Source organism: Pteropus medius, unplaced genomic scaffold (assembly GCF_902729225.1).
Source record: "Pteropus medius unplaced genomic scaffold, Ma_sr-lr_union100, whole genome shotgun sequence".
Taxonomy (NCBI): Eukaryota; Metazoa; Chordata; class Mammalia; order Chiroptera; family Pteropodidae; genus Pteropus; species Pteropus medius.
In genome coordinates, this window is record NW_024346065.1 from 62,497 (window position 1) to 79,037 (window position 16,541).

Sequence of the window (16,541 nt, forward strand, 5' to 3'; positions counted from 1 at the left end):
CACACCCAATTTACCACAGCCCTGCCTTCCCAAACCTGTCAGCTCGCCAGTTCTCTTATGTCTCATTCTTAATGTCCTGATGCTATCGCAAGGAGAGAACAACTCCCAGAGAAGGCTTTGTGCACTTCCCCAGATCACCAGCCTCAAGAGTTGATCTGGGAGAGCTGGGTTTAGCCTCTTCAAGAAAATGACCTCAAGGCCCAGGCCCTCAGCAGTACGAGGAGGGGTTCACTTTAGGGAAAGACCTGCACCTTTTAGAGCAACATAAACAAAAACCCCCAACAACTAAAAGTAGATGAGCCACCACAGGATGCCATAAAGATCCTGTGAGGTGCCACGTGACAGTCATTCAATGCCCACTATGTGCCTACTTTTGGTTACAGGTGTGTGCACTGATGAAGAACCCCCATTTGCTTTCAGGGGTCCACCTTCTTTGAAAGGTGACAATTCTACCTTATCTATCTATCTCAAACTTGTACTTTTCCCAAGGCTCTTCAGCCTCTGAGCAGGCCACCACCCCCCAATCCTCATATCCCCATGTACCGGTGAAGTGGATTGTACCTGGTGTGCCTGACATGCGAAAGGAGCATCAGGAGGTTAGCCAGGCGGATGGACTGCTGCTGGGAGGGGATGCCACTCTTGGCGATCACCCAGACCAGAGCATCGATCACGGCATTCAGCAAGTGAGTCAGCTTCCGACTGCTCTCAGCCTCCTGGGCTGGTGCAGCTAGAGGGTACATACCTGGGCAAAGAATAAAAGCCATGATTCATCGCTCTAAGAAAAGGAAACGGAAGTCGTGTGCTCAGGTGTTCAACATGCCAACATTTCCAGAAAGGAGGCCAAGTTGCCCTGGGTTCTGCATGTGTGCTGAAATCTTAAAAGCACAACTTTACCTCTCCGTGGTGCCTCCCCGTCCCCCTGAGCCAGCCCCATGGCTGAGCTGGAAGGGCAAGCCTGGCTGAATCTGGGCAGACTAAAGTGCCCACCTGGCCCAGAATTGTGGCCTTACTTTGTAAATGTATCTAGTTCTCTCAAACCATTATATAGTGTATCTCAGTTGCAGCAACAAATACACATATAAAGATGGTCAGAAAGTGAGACTAAGTCTCCTCTTAGCCCCTGGGAGGGCCTCGCAGTAAGGGGAGTTTAATAAACACACGACCACTGCTATGCGGTCTCTCCTGCCACGTGCAGACAGTCACAGTGAGCTCGCTGCCACCTATGTACAGGCCGTCAGCATCCCACCTCCGGTGGCACCTTGCTGGAGCAGGAAGGCCACCAATTTTGAGTCAGACAGGCCTACTACATGTCTACCACTCTGACCCCTGACCAGTTTTCCAGCTCCTCCAGCCTCGGCTCCTCACTGAGCAAAGTTTGCAGGCACGTGTCTTCCAAGGTCCCCATATCCACACCACCAAGCAGGTTGCTTCTCCCATCCTGCCCTGTACTGTTTAATTCTCCACTAACTAGCATCTAAGATACTAGGGCCTCCCTATGGTTGCAAAATGATAGCTCAGGTAAATCTTTCCCGCACCCCTATCCCCAACTCTCTGATTCCTGAAAGCAAGGAAATAACTAGCTTTTCTTCCAGGCTTTTGATTTCAAAGTAAAAATAAATAGCAAATATGTGAAAACAAAAGTGGAGCTGCCAACTTTTGGCTGCAGTGAGAGCGAAGGATGGCTGGCACTCCATCAGCCACAGAATTTGTTTTGGCAATTTGGTTCTCTATTTTTATTGGCAATTTCAGTTTAAGTAAGGCAACTAAGTTCAATTAAGGCAAAGTACATACCGAACTACAATTATGCAAGTGTAGTGTTTCAACACGTCCCTGGGCGCATGTCCCTCCATGTCTAATAATGCAGGTTTAAAATATTCATCTTTTAAACAGCCCAGAATCGCTTCTCTAACCCACATGCTAACCTCGTTCTCCACAGTCCTTGAACCTCCCACTGCCCCCCACAGCAGATGACCTGCCCTTCCACTGCAGAGGAAACAAGCCCCCACCCTCAACCCAGCATGCCCCTTTCAGTGGCCAAAATGCAGATCTGCTCATGTGGCTCTAATGACTTCCCAGATCTTGGGGCAGAGTCCAAACCACCCTGGGCACTTATCCAGGGTACCAGTCTCTTCTTGCTCTTTCCATCCTTAGTTCCAAGCACACCTCACCTTGAACTTTACTTTCAATTTCTTGAACAGGTTGGCGATGCCCTGAACATGCTGAACTTTCTTTCTGCTTAGGAACACTCTCCCCCTCCTCCTCCTCCTCTCTCCCTCCTCTTGCTTATCTATATCCATTCCTCCTATAGATCCCAGCCTGGTTATGAACTTCCTTCTGGAAGGTTCCCCTGACCCACAAGCTGGATATCCTTATACATGCCCCACAGCCACTCTCCCACCCTCAAAGAGACTAGACATACGCACTTCAAGGGCACAGACTATCTGTCATTATATCCCTATCTCCTAGTGCAATGACTGGTGTGAAGTACACATTCATAAATGGAAGCACTAGACTGAATTCACATAGGTTCAATTTTTTTTTTTTGCATTTTTAAACCAATCATAATTGAAACAATATGCATGTTAATGCATATTTTAGGTACACTACAAAATTATTAATCAAATAAAAGTATGGAGAATATTATTTTAAGCTTCCTTTCCCTATTGACCACACCTGCATTAACAAGTGCCTTATATTAACTACCTTTAGTCTGCTCAGCTATATGACTTGTATGTGCTCCATGGATTTCTCTTCTAAAAATATCCAAAACTGTGTAGAATCATGTCTCCATCAAAAGTGACAAAGACTGAAAATATAACAAACCCTCAGCTTGTACACATATGTTCATAGCAACATTACTCATAAGAGTTTACAAATGGAAACAATTTAAATGTCCATTAACTGATTAATGGATTAACACAATGTGGCATATTCCATATAATGGAATATTATTCAGCCATAAAAAAAGGAATGAAGTACTTTGAAAATATGTGAAGTGAAAGAAGCCTGGTCACAAAGGACCACATTTTGTAGACTCCATTCATATGAACTGGCCAGAACAGGCAAATCTACACAGACAGAAAGTAAGTTAGAGAGTGCCCGGGATGTAGGTGGGACAGAGCCTGGGGAGCGGTGGAGAAGGAGTACAGTGTTTCTTTTGGGATGATAAAAATGTTCTAAAATTGGTTGTGATGATGGTTGGCTAAGGCTATAAATACACTAAAAACCACTGAATTTTGTACTTTAAATCAGTAAATTGTATGGTATGTGACTTCTATCACAATAAAGCTGTTATTCAAAATAATAAAATAAATCCACATAACCAAAATTACAGTAAAACAAAAGGGCCCTCAGTGCCTCCTCTGTCTGACCAAAAGCTCCCATCAGCGTGTGTTGGTTATTGGCTCACCTCCTTCATAAGCGAGCAGTCATTGCCAAGGTCTGGGTCTTGTATAGGCTCTGAAGAGAGCACAGTTCCATTCAGGACCCGGAGTCCAACAGTGACAAAGGTTTGGGGGACAGGAATCACTACAGTTTTGGAAAGGCATATGCTATATCAATTTAATATGTACAAAAACATTTTATACACAAGAAAATTAACCTATATAAAATCTTCCTGGGAAGGAATTGGGCTGAAGAATACCCATTTTGCTACCTGACTCTCCAGTTAACTGTACAGTGCTTGCACTTGGGTATTCATGTACCCCCTTGCTCACCGAACATGTATGTTGAGAGTGACTGCTAAGTGGCAGATCCTGGGCAGGGGCAAGTGACAAGACACAAAGCTCCTGCCCTCAGGATGCTCACTGCGCAGATACAGAAAACAACAAATAATTTGCCCCTGCTACTACCCCCCAAAGGTAAAAACATCAGGTAAGATTCATTTTAGAACCAAATTAAATTACTTTTCATGAAACTAAAGAAATACAGTACAAAGGCAAGATCTTGGCACCAGGCCCCACACATACCGAAGAAAGTAAAATAAAATCAAGGACATAATCTCCTCTCCTCTTTATCGCCTGGGAACAGCTGTGTGTTCCTCTCACTAGCCCACCTAATGACATTCTGAGCAGCACATGGGGGGAGACGGGCAACCTCCCAAGATTTGCTATGTCCTAAATGTTCGAAAGATGAAGATATAAACTTGCCTTGACTGAAGGCAAATAAATCAGAAGATCTACAGTATTTACTAAAAATCCCAGAATACCAACCAAAGGAAAACTGTTCTGGCTTTTGGGAAGCGTATGTGGTGTTTGCTTGTTTGCTTTGTGAAAGGAACTTCTCTCTGCCTATGACCATCCCCTTTATTATCACCTCCTACCCTCCAGAACCATGAGAACAGACTAAAGTTCAAAAGGTGCTGGTGATATGAAACCAGCAGAACGATGTCCACAGTGCTTTGACCATATGTTCTTGATCAACAGGAAAGGACCCATCTTGCCTCTTCAGCATCCTTCTGTGTGTCTTTTTGTGCCTTTCCCTTCTCCACACACACTACGTAGGAACTCTTGCCATAAACTCAGAGTGAACCAGGGTTTGAATTGATATCTCTTAATAACTTTTTTAGGTTTTTAAAAAATTTTATTATTCGTTTCAAGTATAGATTTCTCTTAATAATTTTCTTAACATAAAATAGGATTGCCTGGTTCTAATTCTCAATTTCTTTCATTTAATAAGTTTCATCCTTTAAGTCTTAAAATTGTTTAGCTAAATAGACTTATTCCTAATTTCAAATATTTTTAAAGACTATTCACAGATTGATTCCACTCAATTTCCTAGATTCAGTAGCCTCTAATTCTATCCAACCTGACTGAGTGACATAATCCCAACCAAGCTTGTAACAAAAGCAGAAAAATAGGCCAACCTATCCTGCAGACCCTCTCCAGACAGCCCAATGCTTACACGGCCTGACAAGGCAAACTAGAAACAAGCAAGTGGCAGCCCTCAGAGATTCTGCTACCTTAATGAGACAGAGAACATTCACAGCCTTCTGAGTTTAAGAAACCTACTCCATTCCTCCTCTCCTGACAGTCACCGTCCAAGGCCTCCACCCTGTGCTGGATTCAGTTCCCTGCTTAGTAGTATGATTTTACTCTTCGGGCTGCAATATTTGCTCTCCATCTTTTTTTCTGTTTTGTTTTTATTACATGTTTATAGATTGAGCTATAACTGACATACAATAACCTGCAATATTTAATGTGTATGATTTGATGAGGTTTGACACTAGTAAAACCATCATCACAATCAAAACACATTCACCATCCACAAAAGTTCACTTGTGTCCCTTTGTAATCTATCCCTCCCTTTCTCCCAACCTCCATCTTATCCCCTAGCATCTACTGATCTGTTGCCACTACAGATTAGCTTGCTTTTGTCGAAATTTTATATAAATGAGGTCTTACAATATGTATACTTTTGTCTGTCTTCTTTCAATCAGCACCATTATTTTGAGATCTATTCATAATGTTGCATGTATCATTCAATTCTTTTTATTGCCGAGTAGTATTCTACTGTATGAACAGAGAAAAGTTTGTTTATCCTTTCACCTATTGGTGGGCATTTGGGTTGTTACCAGTTTTTGTATGAACATATACTTTAATTTCTCTTGAGTAAATATACCAAGGAGTGAAACAATTGGGTCATCTGGTAGATGTCTGCTTAACTTTTTTTAAAAATGCCAAACAGGTTTTCAAAGAGGTTGTACTAATTTACCAGCAGTGTACAAGAGTTCTCATTACCCTACATCATCATAAACACTTGATATGGTCAGTTTTAACTGTAGCCATTCTATTGGGTATAAAGTGTTTTTTATTGTGATTTTAATTTCACTTCTCTAATGAATAATTTTAGCATCTTTTCATGTAATTATTTGCCATCGGTATATCTTCTTTACTGAAGTGTCTGTTCAAACATCTACCCATTTTTTAAGTGGGTTGTTATTCTTATTATTGAGCTGTCACAGTTCTTTATACAGTTAGATACAAGTCCTTTGCTGAAAATATATTTTGCAAATATTTTATCCTGGTCTGTGGCTTGCCTTTTCATTTTCATAAGAGCACCTTTGGAAAAACAAAAGATTTTAATTATGAGAAAAACCAAGTTATGAATTTTTTAAAGTTTTTGTTAATTGTGTCTTATTAGAGAAATCTTTGCCAAATTCAACGTAAACAAGATAGTCTCCTAAATTTTTCCTAGTTTTATAATTTTAGTCTTCACATTTAGGTCTATGATCTATTTGAGTGAATTTTAATAATATGGCATGAGGTTCAGTTCAAGGTTCAGCTTTTGCATATATCTATCCAACAGTTCAAGCATCATTTATTAAAAGATCATCCTTCTCCCATTTCCTTGACATCTTCGCTGAAAATCAACAAAGTTGTATAAGTCTATTGCTGGACTCTCTATTCTGTTCCACTTATCTATTTAACTACTTTGATGTCTATATATTGTTTTGAAGGCTTTATTAATAAAGCCATCAAATCTTGAAATCAAGCAGCATAAGTCCTCTAACTTCATTATTTTTCAAAATTGTCTTGGCTGTTCCAGATCCATTGCATTTCCATATGAATTTAAGAATCGGTTTGTCAATTTCTACCCAAAAGCCTGCCAAGATTTTTATCATGATTAAGTTGATCATTTTGGGGAAGGACTGCCTTCTTAATTATCTTGACTCTTCTAGCCCATTAACATATCTATTTATTTAGAATTTAATTTCTCTCAATAATGTTTTATAGTTTTCAGTGTGTAGTCTCACATCTTTGTCAAATTTATCCCTAAGAATTCATAATTTTTGATGCTATTATAAAAGGCATTGATTTTTAATTTCAATTACCAATTGTTCATTGCTATCAGATAGAAATACAATTGATTTTTATGTAATGCCCTTATAGCCCACAACCTTGCTAAACTCACTTTTTTTGTAGACTCCTTGGGATTTTCTACATGGATAATCATGTTTTCAAAAGAAGAGTTTTATGTGTACCTTTCCAACCTGGATGCTTATCTCTTTTCTAGCCTTATTGCTAGAACTTCTACTAAAATGTTGAATAGAATTAGTGAGTGGACATACTTGCCTTGTTTCTGATCATGATTAAGTATAGTATTAGCTGTCAGTTTTTCAGAAATGGTCTTAATCAGGAAGTTTCTAACAGTTTATTGACAATTTTTTAGCAAGAAAAAGTCTTTGATTTTTATCAAATGCTTTCTCTGCATCTACTGAGATAATTATGATTTTTTCATAATTATTAACATGGTGAATTATATTGATTTTCAAATGTTAAAGTTGATATTCTTGTTCATAATATATTATTGGATTCAATTTGCTAAAATTTTTTAGATACCAAAATTCTATAAAAATTTTTAGCACCTATGTGCATGAGAGATAATGGTCTGTTGCCTTCCTTTCTTCCAACATGTTGGTCTGAGTTTCCTATCAGAGTAATACTGGTCTCAAAGAATGGGTGGAAAGTATTCTCTGATCTTCAATTTTCTATGAGTGTTTGTAAACTTAGTATTATCTACTCCTTAAATGGTTAATAGAATTCACCCAGAAAAGCTCTCTGGGCCTAGTTTTCTTTGTGGGAAGGTTTTCTTTGTGGGAAGGTTTTTAACTGCAAAATCAATTTCTTTAACAGATATGTGACTATTCAGGATTTTAAAATTTCTTCTTGATTGAGCTTCAGTAATTTGTCTTTCAAAGAATTTGTCCATTTCATATACGTATTCAAATGTATAAGTATAAAGTTGTTCATATTACCTAGTTATTCTTTTAATATCTACGTAATAGTAATGTCACTCTCTCACTACTGATATTGATCATTTATGTGTTCTTTCCTTTATCCTGATCAGTCTGGCTAGAGACCTATCAATTTTATTGATCTTCTCACAAGAATCAGCTTCTGGCTTTGTTTTCATCTTTTCCTTTCTTCAGTACATTGATTTCCACTCTAATCTTTATTATTTTTTTTCTACTTACTTGGAGTTCTGTTTGCTCATCTTTTCCTAATTTTTTAAGGTTGAAAGCTGAGGTCATTAATTTGGGACCTTGCCTTTATTCTATTATGGGCTTTGAGAGCTGTAAATTTCCCTCAAACTATTGTGTTAGCTGCAACCCACATATTTTGCTATGTTATACTTTCACTTTATTAGTTCGAAATACTTTCTAATTTTACTTTTGATTTTCTTCTGTGATCCACAGGTTTAGATATATTTTATTTGATTTCCAAAATGTTTGGAAATTTTCCAAGGTCTTTCTATTATCGGTTTCTAATTTAGTTCCATTGTGTCAAAGAAATTACTTTGTATGTTTTAAACCCTTTTAAATGTATTGAGCTTTGTTTTATGGTCCAAAATATGGTATAGCCTGGTAAATATCTGATGACTACTTCAAAAGAATATATATTCTGCTGTTGTTGGGTAGAGGGGTCTATAAATGTCAATTAGGTCAAGGTGATTGACAGTGTGGTTCAAGTCTTCTCTATATTTACTGATTTTCCATCTATTCGTTCTATCAATTATTGCAAAAGGGGTATAAAATCTCCAACTATGACAAGGGATTTACCATTTTCCTCTGCAGTTATATCGGATTTTGCTTCATATATTTTGAAGTTCTCTTATTTGATACAAAAATATTTAGGATTTTTATGGGGATTTTTTTGGCAAATTTACTCATTTATCATTATCATGCTCTAAAATTTACTTTTTCTGATATTAGCATAGCCACTCCAACTTTCTTTTGATTAATCTTAGCTTGGTATACATTTTTCCATCCTTTTACTAGTAACTTCTTTATATTTAACTAAGTTTCTTGCTGGCAATAAAAAGTTGTGTCTTGCTTGTTTATTCACTCTGACAGTCTTGTCTTTTTAATTGAGGTGTTTAGCATATTTATTTTTAATGTAATTTTTGATGGGATTGAGTTTAAATTTGCCATCTTAATTTTGTCCTATTTGCCCTATCAATAGTTATTTCTTTTTTTTTTCCTTTTTTTTTGCCTTCTTTTAGAATTTTTTTTTACGGTTCCATCTTATCTCCTGTGTTGGTATATTAGTTCTAATTCTGTTATTTTAATGGATATACCTGGGTTTGTGATATACATATTTAACTTATTACAGCTTATCTTCAAATAATACTATAGTGCTTCATGTACAAAGTAAAAACTATATTTCCATTTGTCCCAGCCTTTATGCTTTTGTCATATGCTTTCGTTCTATATAAACCCACAATACATTGTTATGATTTTTGGTTTAAACACTAGATTATCTTTTAAAGATAAATAAAAGAGTTCTAAATAATAAGAAAAAATTAACTGTATTTACCCATGTGGTTACCATTTGCAGGTCCTCTATGCCTTTCTGTAGATCTATGTTTCCATCTGGTATCATTTTCCTTCTGCTCAAAAAAGACTTCCACTGATATTTCTTAGACTGTAGGTCGGCTAGTTATAAATTCTTTGCTTTTGTAAGTCTGAAAATTTTATTTTACCTTCATTTTCATTGAGGAAGGAATTCTTTATTAATAGATTTTTTTCTTAAAGTACTTTAAAGACACTGTTCTTTTGTATCCCTGAAATTTGCTGTCATCCTTGTCTTTGTTCCTCTATCTGTAATATCTTTATTCTCTGGCTGCTTTTAAAACCTTTCTCTTCATCACTGGTTTTAAGCAAGTTGATTATGATGTGTGTCTTAGTGTGATTTTCTTCATATTTCTTGTGCTTAGGATTCATCAAGCTTCTTGGATTTGCATTTATAGTTTTCATTAAATTTGGAAATTTTCAACCATGGTTTAAGTATTTTTCTCTACTGCCCCCCATCCCACCACTTCAGGGACTCAAATTTATGTATATTAACAACTACAGTTGTCCCATAGTTCCCTAATGCTGGTTTTTTTTTTAACTATTTCTTTCCATTCTTTTTTGATAGTTTCCATTGCTATGGCTTCATATCTTTTCTTCTGCTATGCCTAATCAGATGTAAATCCCATGTAGAAATAGTTTTTACATTTAGAAGTTCAATTTGTGTGTGTGTCATTTTCCATGTCTCTCCTTAACCTGCTCATGCTTTCCTCCACCTCTTGGATATATGGAATAGAGTTACAGTAACTGCTTTAATGTCCCTGTCTACTAATTCTATCATCTGTACCATTTGGGGATCTTTTCCAAGTAGATTGGTTTTTTTCCTCATTATAGGTCATGTGTCCCACTTCTTTGCATGCTTGCTAACTTGTGATTACCATACATGGTGAATTTTACTTGGTTGGGTGCTGGATATTGTTGTATTCTTTTAAATATTCTTTGCTTTGTTCTGGGATGCAGTTGAGTTACTTGGCAAAAGTCTGATTCTTCAGGCTTTTCAGTTTTGTTTGGTAGGGCTGGAGCAGCTTTTACTGTAGGGCGAATTCATCCTGCTACTGAGGAAATACCTTTCTGAGTATTAAACCCAATGTTCAGTATTATTACAAGGTTTCCCCTCTGGTTCGTAAGAACCTGAACTATCCATCGCCCTGTACGAACTCTAGGGGTTGTTCTGCCTGCTCCTTTCTGATGGATTTTCCCCCCATCCATGGTTAATATCTTCATAAGCATGAGCAGCTTAGTGCTTGGCATCCCCAAATTCACAACTTTATCTCTTTGGTCCAGTAAGACACTAGTGTCTTCTTCAGTCACCTCTCCTTACATTGCAACCTGAAAACTGGCTCCAGAAAGTAAACTGGGCAAAGGGCTCGCCTTGTTTGTGTCCCTTCTCCTGGGGATCACTGTCCTGTGTGGCCTGTTGTCCAATGTCCAATCTCTAATTTATATATTGTCAGGGTTTTTTAATAATTTATTTTTTAATTACATTAGTTTCAGGTGTACAACATAGTGATTAGATGTTTAAATAACTTACAAAGAGATCATCCTGATAAATCTAGTACCCATCTGACATCATACATAGCTTCCTGTCAGGATTTTTTAAATTTAAGGTGAGAAAGTGGATTCTGTTCCTGTTTTTGCTTTTAATTTAATTTTACAAATAATCCAGAAGAAAAAAGCCTATACCTTTAAATGCCTAAAATCTAGCATAGAAAAGACCCACCTCTCCTGATAGTGGAAACTTTCCAATAGAAACAGAATCCCATTTTCTAACAGCAACACCGAATAGAATAAATTCATTTAACAACTCTTATGACTACCCAACGAGAAAGGAACTGTCTTAAAAACGAATTTACCATAAACAATTGCCATTTACCGCCTCCTGTGGTAATTACACCGCATGTCTGCCTCACCCTCTGTAACTCTCTTAAACATAGCAGTTCTGTCAGATGCTGCAGGAGGAATGCCATAGGTATATTTCCCATTTGTGCAGATGATGCTTTTAGCTTTCACAACCACATAATATGACGTCTCACAGGCTAAAATGATTGTAAGGAGCCTTGCCAAACAGAAGGCTTTATACTGCAAAGTGTTGTAACAGGAAGCAAACTACTTCCTAAGGAGAACTTTGATACACAGAAAAGAGTTCTCAATTATTTCTACAGGTAAGAGAAGCCCCATAATCTGGCATTTAATGATCCTCCTGTGCTAAGATGAGAACATAACTTCTCAAGCAAATATTTCCTTTAACAAAGACAGAAATGGAGGCACACATGTGAGGTAATGTTTGTAGATGAGTTGAAAGAGAAGATCAAGAAAAGTTAATCTTTTTCCCACAATTTCAAATGTCCTAGCTGAACATTTCCTAGATGCACATCAACTTAATCGCTGATGTAAGTGAAGCCTTCAAATTATTTTTTAAAAGGTGAGTGGTAACGACAAATGTCAAGAAGATGCCAGGAGCCCCAAAGCATTTAGGAGCCTTCTTGACTTTCTCTACACTTTTTGTTGGTCCAACAATTCACCATCACTGCTCAACACTGTCTGCTTCCCAGAATTGGGTTCAGGGAGAACGTCCTGTCAGGCAGATAGGGCCAGATTGAGACCCAACTAGGAAGTACCCAATGGTTGTCTTCAGGGTCTCTGAACCTCAAATGACCTTTGGATTCCTTCTTTGTTCCCTCTCTGCCCTCTTCTTCAAGACTAATCCCACCTCAGCCCCCAATCCGGACATCTCCTGGACAGCACCAGGCCTACTCCAAGTACGGGCTGTTACCAGTCCACAAAAAAATAAGTAGAAGTTGAGGGTAAGCATGTGGAAACTTTTATAGCAATTGACGGAGTAATTTTAAATCAATTGAATGAAATAAAAAAATTAAAAAAAAAAAACAAACCTAGGGCTTGTATTTTGTACTTTCATTTCACTTTTCTAATAATTTATTTTTATTACATTTTACAAAGGCAACTGTCTATACCAATTTAGAAATTAAAGAAAAAGAAACCTGGTCCTTCACCGTAGATATTCTAAGAAGCACTGCTCTATACGTTTCCATTTCCCCTTCATCAAACTAGAGCCAATGGCTAAGAGCACGTGTGAGTGTTAGAGAAGAAATGAGTGTAGGCCAGAAAGGAAGAGGTCAGCTGGACCCAGATCGGGAGGCCAACTGGGCCCTGTACAGCCACAGGTTCTGCACTGAGTGTAGGCTTCAGGACCTGCTGCTTTAGTTGATTTAAAATAAAGTGGAAAAACATGATCTCACAGATTCCTGATGTTGCAAACATTAAGCTCTAAATTTGGATAAAATCTAAGTAATAAAGTCTCATATGTTGCCCAAATGAAGGGATCTATTAAGTTCCTCATTGAGGATTAAAACCTAGATATACATATTATTTGAGAAAGAAAAAACAATAACTTAAAGACCTAACAAGAGTAAATAGCTAAGCAAAGCAATGAATACCTGGTATGCCAGCTGGATCAAACACCAGGTAGACAGTAAAGTGAACGGTATAAAAACTACATACAACTTAGAAATGTGTACAAAATAACACATCTCTATTTATTGCAGCAATGTTTATAAAGGCAGGGAACAAAAGGAACTGTATATTAAGTAAAGCCCATCAACGGATAAGTGGTTGGCCAATTTAGACAATGCGTTCAGTCAAAAGATTGTTATTTCTCTCCTAGTTGACCTGAAGGGCTTTCACAGCATTTTGAAAAGTAAAAAAAGCAAGATGTAGAGAAATATTTGTATACACTATCCCAGTTTTAAAAAAATGAAAAGCCTATCTGTATACATATTAGAGGTGAGATTTTTTTTTAAATGATTATTAAAGGATGGAAGAAGGTATGAAGTCCACCGTCAGGTTGTTAAGATTAACTATTTGGTATTGGGGTGGAAAAGTCAAGCAAAAAATACAATCAAAGCAAGCCTCTTTCAAAGTATCCACACTTTTAACATAAGATGCTATGCTGCTGCTTATGTAAAATTATGTATATAAGCATGTGTGTATATTTATGTGTGTGTGTGTGTGTGGAAAGAGAGAGAGAGAGAGAGAAGAGAGAGAGAGAGAGGAGGAGGGAGAGGAGGGAGAGAAAGGGTGGGAGAAGGAGGGAGGAGGGAGGAAGTTGTTACAGAATCATCACCAAAAGTTGTGATTATCTTGGGAAGGGGGGGGTGGTTATGTGGCAGAATTCCTAGCGATTTTTTTCTTTTGTTAGAATGTTTATAATAACCAGGTATCATTTATGTAAGAAAAAAGCAGCAAAGCTACAACATAAACATATCTTAGACACCTTCCTCATTTTCCTCAAGTCAGGTTCTTCCTCCCTGGCCCTTCCACATCAAGTTAGTTCCGGCTCTCACTGTCCCTCACGACTCTGATTGGGCCCCCTGCATAGCTCTCCCCTCTCTCCAGGCAGTCCTCCACATGGAAGCCAGAGTGACCCTTCAAGCCATTGTGACCTACTTGATACTCCCATGATACTCTCCTGGCTGAACCTCTTCTAGGGCCACTCAAGGCCCCAGGCAGTGGTTCTCAGCCTGAGGTGTGCAGCATAATCTTCGGTGCTGCATTTTACGACCCTGTGCACCTCCCTCTGCTCTTCCACTGCATGACTTGCAGCTCCCGGCTCACCTATGTTCTCCCACACCTACTCCTCCCACCTGCCCAGCTAACACCCGCCTATTCCTAAAGACTCATTCAAACATCATCCCCTTCTACAACCACTCCGGCAACTCTCCTTATGTTTTTTTCATAGTACTCTGTACACACTTTATTATAGCACTAGGATCATTCTTTTTAATGATTTCTTTTCTCTCTCCCTCCCTCCACTATGAGTTATTTGAAGTCTGGACTATATTTTCAATGTCTTTACCGAATGAATCAATGAATGAAATGAATGAACAAAGGAATCTGTAAAAGCAGATTTACCCAAAAATGTAAATATAAATGCATATGAACCATGTAAAATGCCTGTATAAATACTGAAAAGTCTGAGAAGTAAACACTTCAAAGTTCATTTTTATCTTTTCCAGCAAAGTGGTTTGAGCTACCTTTTAAATTACTACCAGTAATTCACTCAATGAACAACTTATATTAAAGCTACCAAAAGTTAACTACAGTTTAAATCCCTATAAAATGAAATAGAAAAGTTGGAAAGAAAGCCACTTTCTCCTTTTTAAATAAGTTCAACACTTCTTGATGACACGCCAATTCTAGAAACAGTATCTCTCCCCCATAAAACATGGCCCAGCTGTGTGGTTACTTACTGGAGTTCAGGAGGATCATGGCCTTGACACAGAGATACTCTTTGTGTTGGAGTTTTAACTCACGAAACCTTGAAGTCGTTGCCAGGAGCATGTCGAAGATTTCCAGAATTCCTTCCACGCATTTCCCTTCATCCCTACAAAAGTTCATTTGGAAATTTAAGAAACATATAGCTTCAGGTAATCATCAAAGGCAAGAATTTTTAATCTTAAATTTTATCTTGTTCATGTTTTAACCATAACAAGGTGGTAATGAGAAAACACCATGCTTTATATGAAGATTCATCTTTATATAAAGAGTACAGGGCATTTCCTATAAATCCCTAAATATTTGAAGAAATACCATTTAGGCAAATGTGCATTGGAAAAACATTTCCTTTCTACCTGTTCAATAAATGTTATCTTAGAGGAATAACATTTTTGTTGATCATCTTAAACCATTTCAGCTAACCAGCTCAAGATATGACACATATTACTAAAATGAGACATTCCACATTTCTATCAAAAGACTCTGAAGTGTTAATGAGGTAGACTGATCATTATAGAAGCAAATATACCCAAAAGAAATAATCCTTCACACCTAGGGCTTAACTCTTACTTCCTGGTGGTCATTTAGAAACTAGCAGGGCAACTAAGAAATGTGAAATGTAATTTGAACAAAAACTAACATGACGTACAAAGAAATCACAATTATAGAAGATGGATTAGAATTTGGAAAGAAAGATAGAAATGGAGAAATGGGCATTTTTGACTTGCTAAAGATTACTTTTAAGCAAAAGTTTTAGACAAACTTGGAACCATATAATAAAATTGTTTAGTACTCCTTAAATAAATGAATTTTTAAGTATACTTTTGAAGCTAATTACTTTACCTGTATCTAGAAAACAGCAGCTTCAATTCACTCCAGCCAGACACACATTTTTCTGCCTCAGTGCTCCCAAAAACTATTATCATGAGTCACAGAGTAACTGGATGGAAGTCCTTGAAAAGCAGTAAGATGACTTTGCTATACAACTTTCCTCTGCTTCTAAGAGCCTGCAGCGCACAGCGAAGGGCAACTGTGGCAGCAGTGGGTTTCTAAGAGTTTTGTTTTTAGTCTCCATAGCAGCCCCCGAAGAGAACCTGAGATCTTCAAAGAACTGGCTGCTCCCCTCCTTCCTTACCCCAAGTGACACTTCCAGTGACAGTGGTGATTGGGGAAGGGCCTCTGTACAATTCAAATAAACTGACCTCAGTGGGTATCCCCAAACCTCGTGAAGCCTTTCCTATTTGGTGCTATGTTAGGACAGCCCCTCACCAGGATCCTGCATTCCACAGCATTCACACTCTTGCAGACCCACCCACACAAAGCTACAAGCATGCAAACTGCTCACTCTGGCAAACAAGCATGGTAACTTCTGCAACCAGTTGAGGCTTTCTGAAAGTGCACACATTAAATGATAAAATATTAGTGTCCCCTGGAAGTTACTCATGGGGAATCAGGCCACCTTGGAAAATCAGGGTCCTTGCAAAGGGTGCCAAAATCTGTAGGAAACCCCCAACCCTCCTCATGCCCCATTCACCCACTTCCCTCACTCTAGGCTTCCCCAGGCAGCATGCAACAAATGTCCAGGAAGGACGATGCATGCCATACACATAGCAGAGGCACAAAAAGTACTCGTTCACTGAATGCTCCTCATGGCACATCATCAAATCACTCTGCCCAGGGACATATAATTATTGGAAATTATAATTGCTGGGTTTGAGGACATCTGACACTGAGAATAGCTGGTTTTAGAATATCTCTTGGGGCAAAAACAAAAAATCCAACAAGTCTGTATTGATGATTTAATAGCTGATTCTTTACTCTTCTGTGAGACTCAGGGTTGGGTTATGCACACACAGCACATGTGCGTGCATGCATGTGTGCACGCATGCACACACAC

General features: G+C 38.2%; 1 protein-coding gene across 3 annotated transcripts in view; it reads right to left on the bottom strand.

Moving 5' to 3' along the window:
- Window positions 1-16,541, bottom strand: part of ESR2 (estrogen receptor 2) — a 58,095-nt gene that overhangs the window by 5,068 nt on the left and 36,486 nt on the right. For all 3 annotated transcript variants that reach the window (XM_039875211.1, XM_039875210.1, XM_039875209.1), the window contains 2 exons: window positions 14,620-14,753; window positions 562-742 (listed from right to left, as the gene is read on the bottom strand). In XM_039875211.1, the coding sequence (XP_039731145.1) occupies window positions 562-742; window positions 14,620-14,753 (315 nt within the window). The remainder of the gene's footprint in view (window positions 1-561; window positions 743-14,619; window positions 14,754-16,541) is intronic.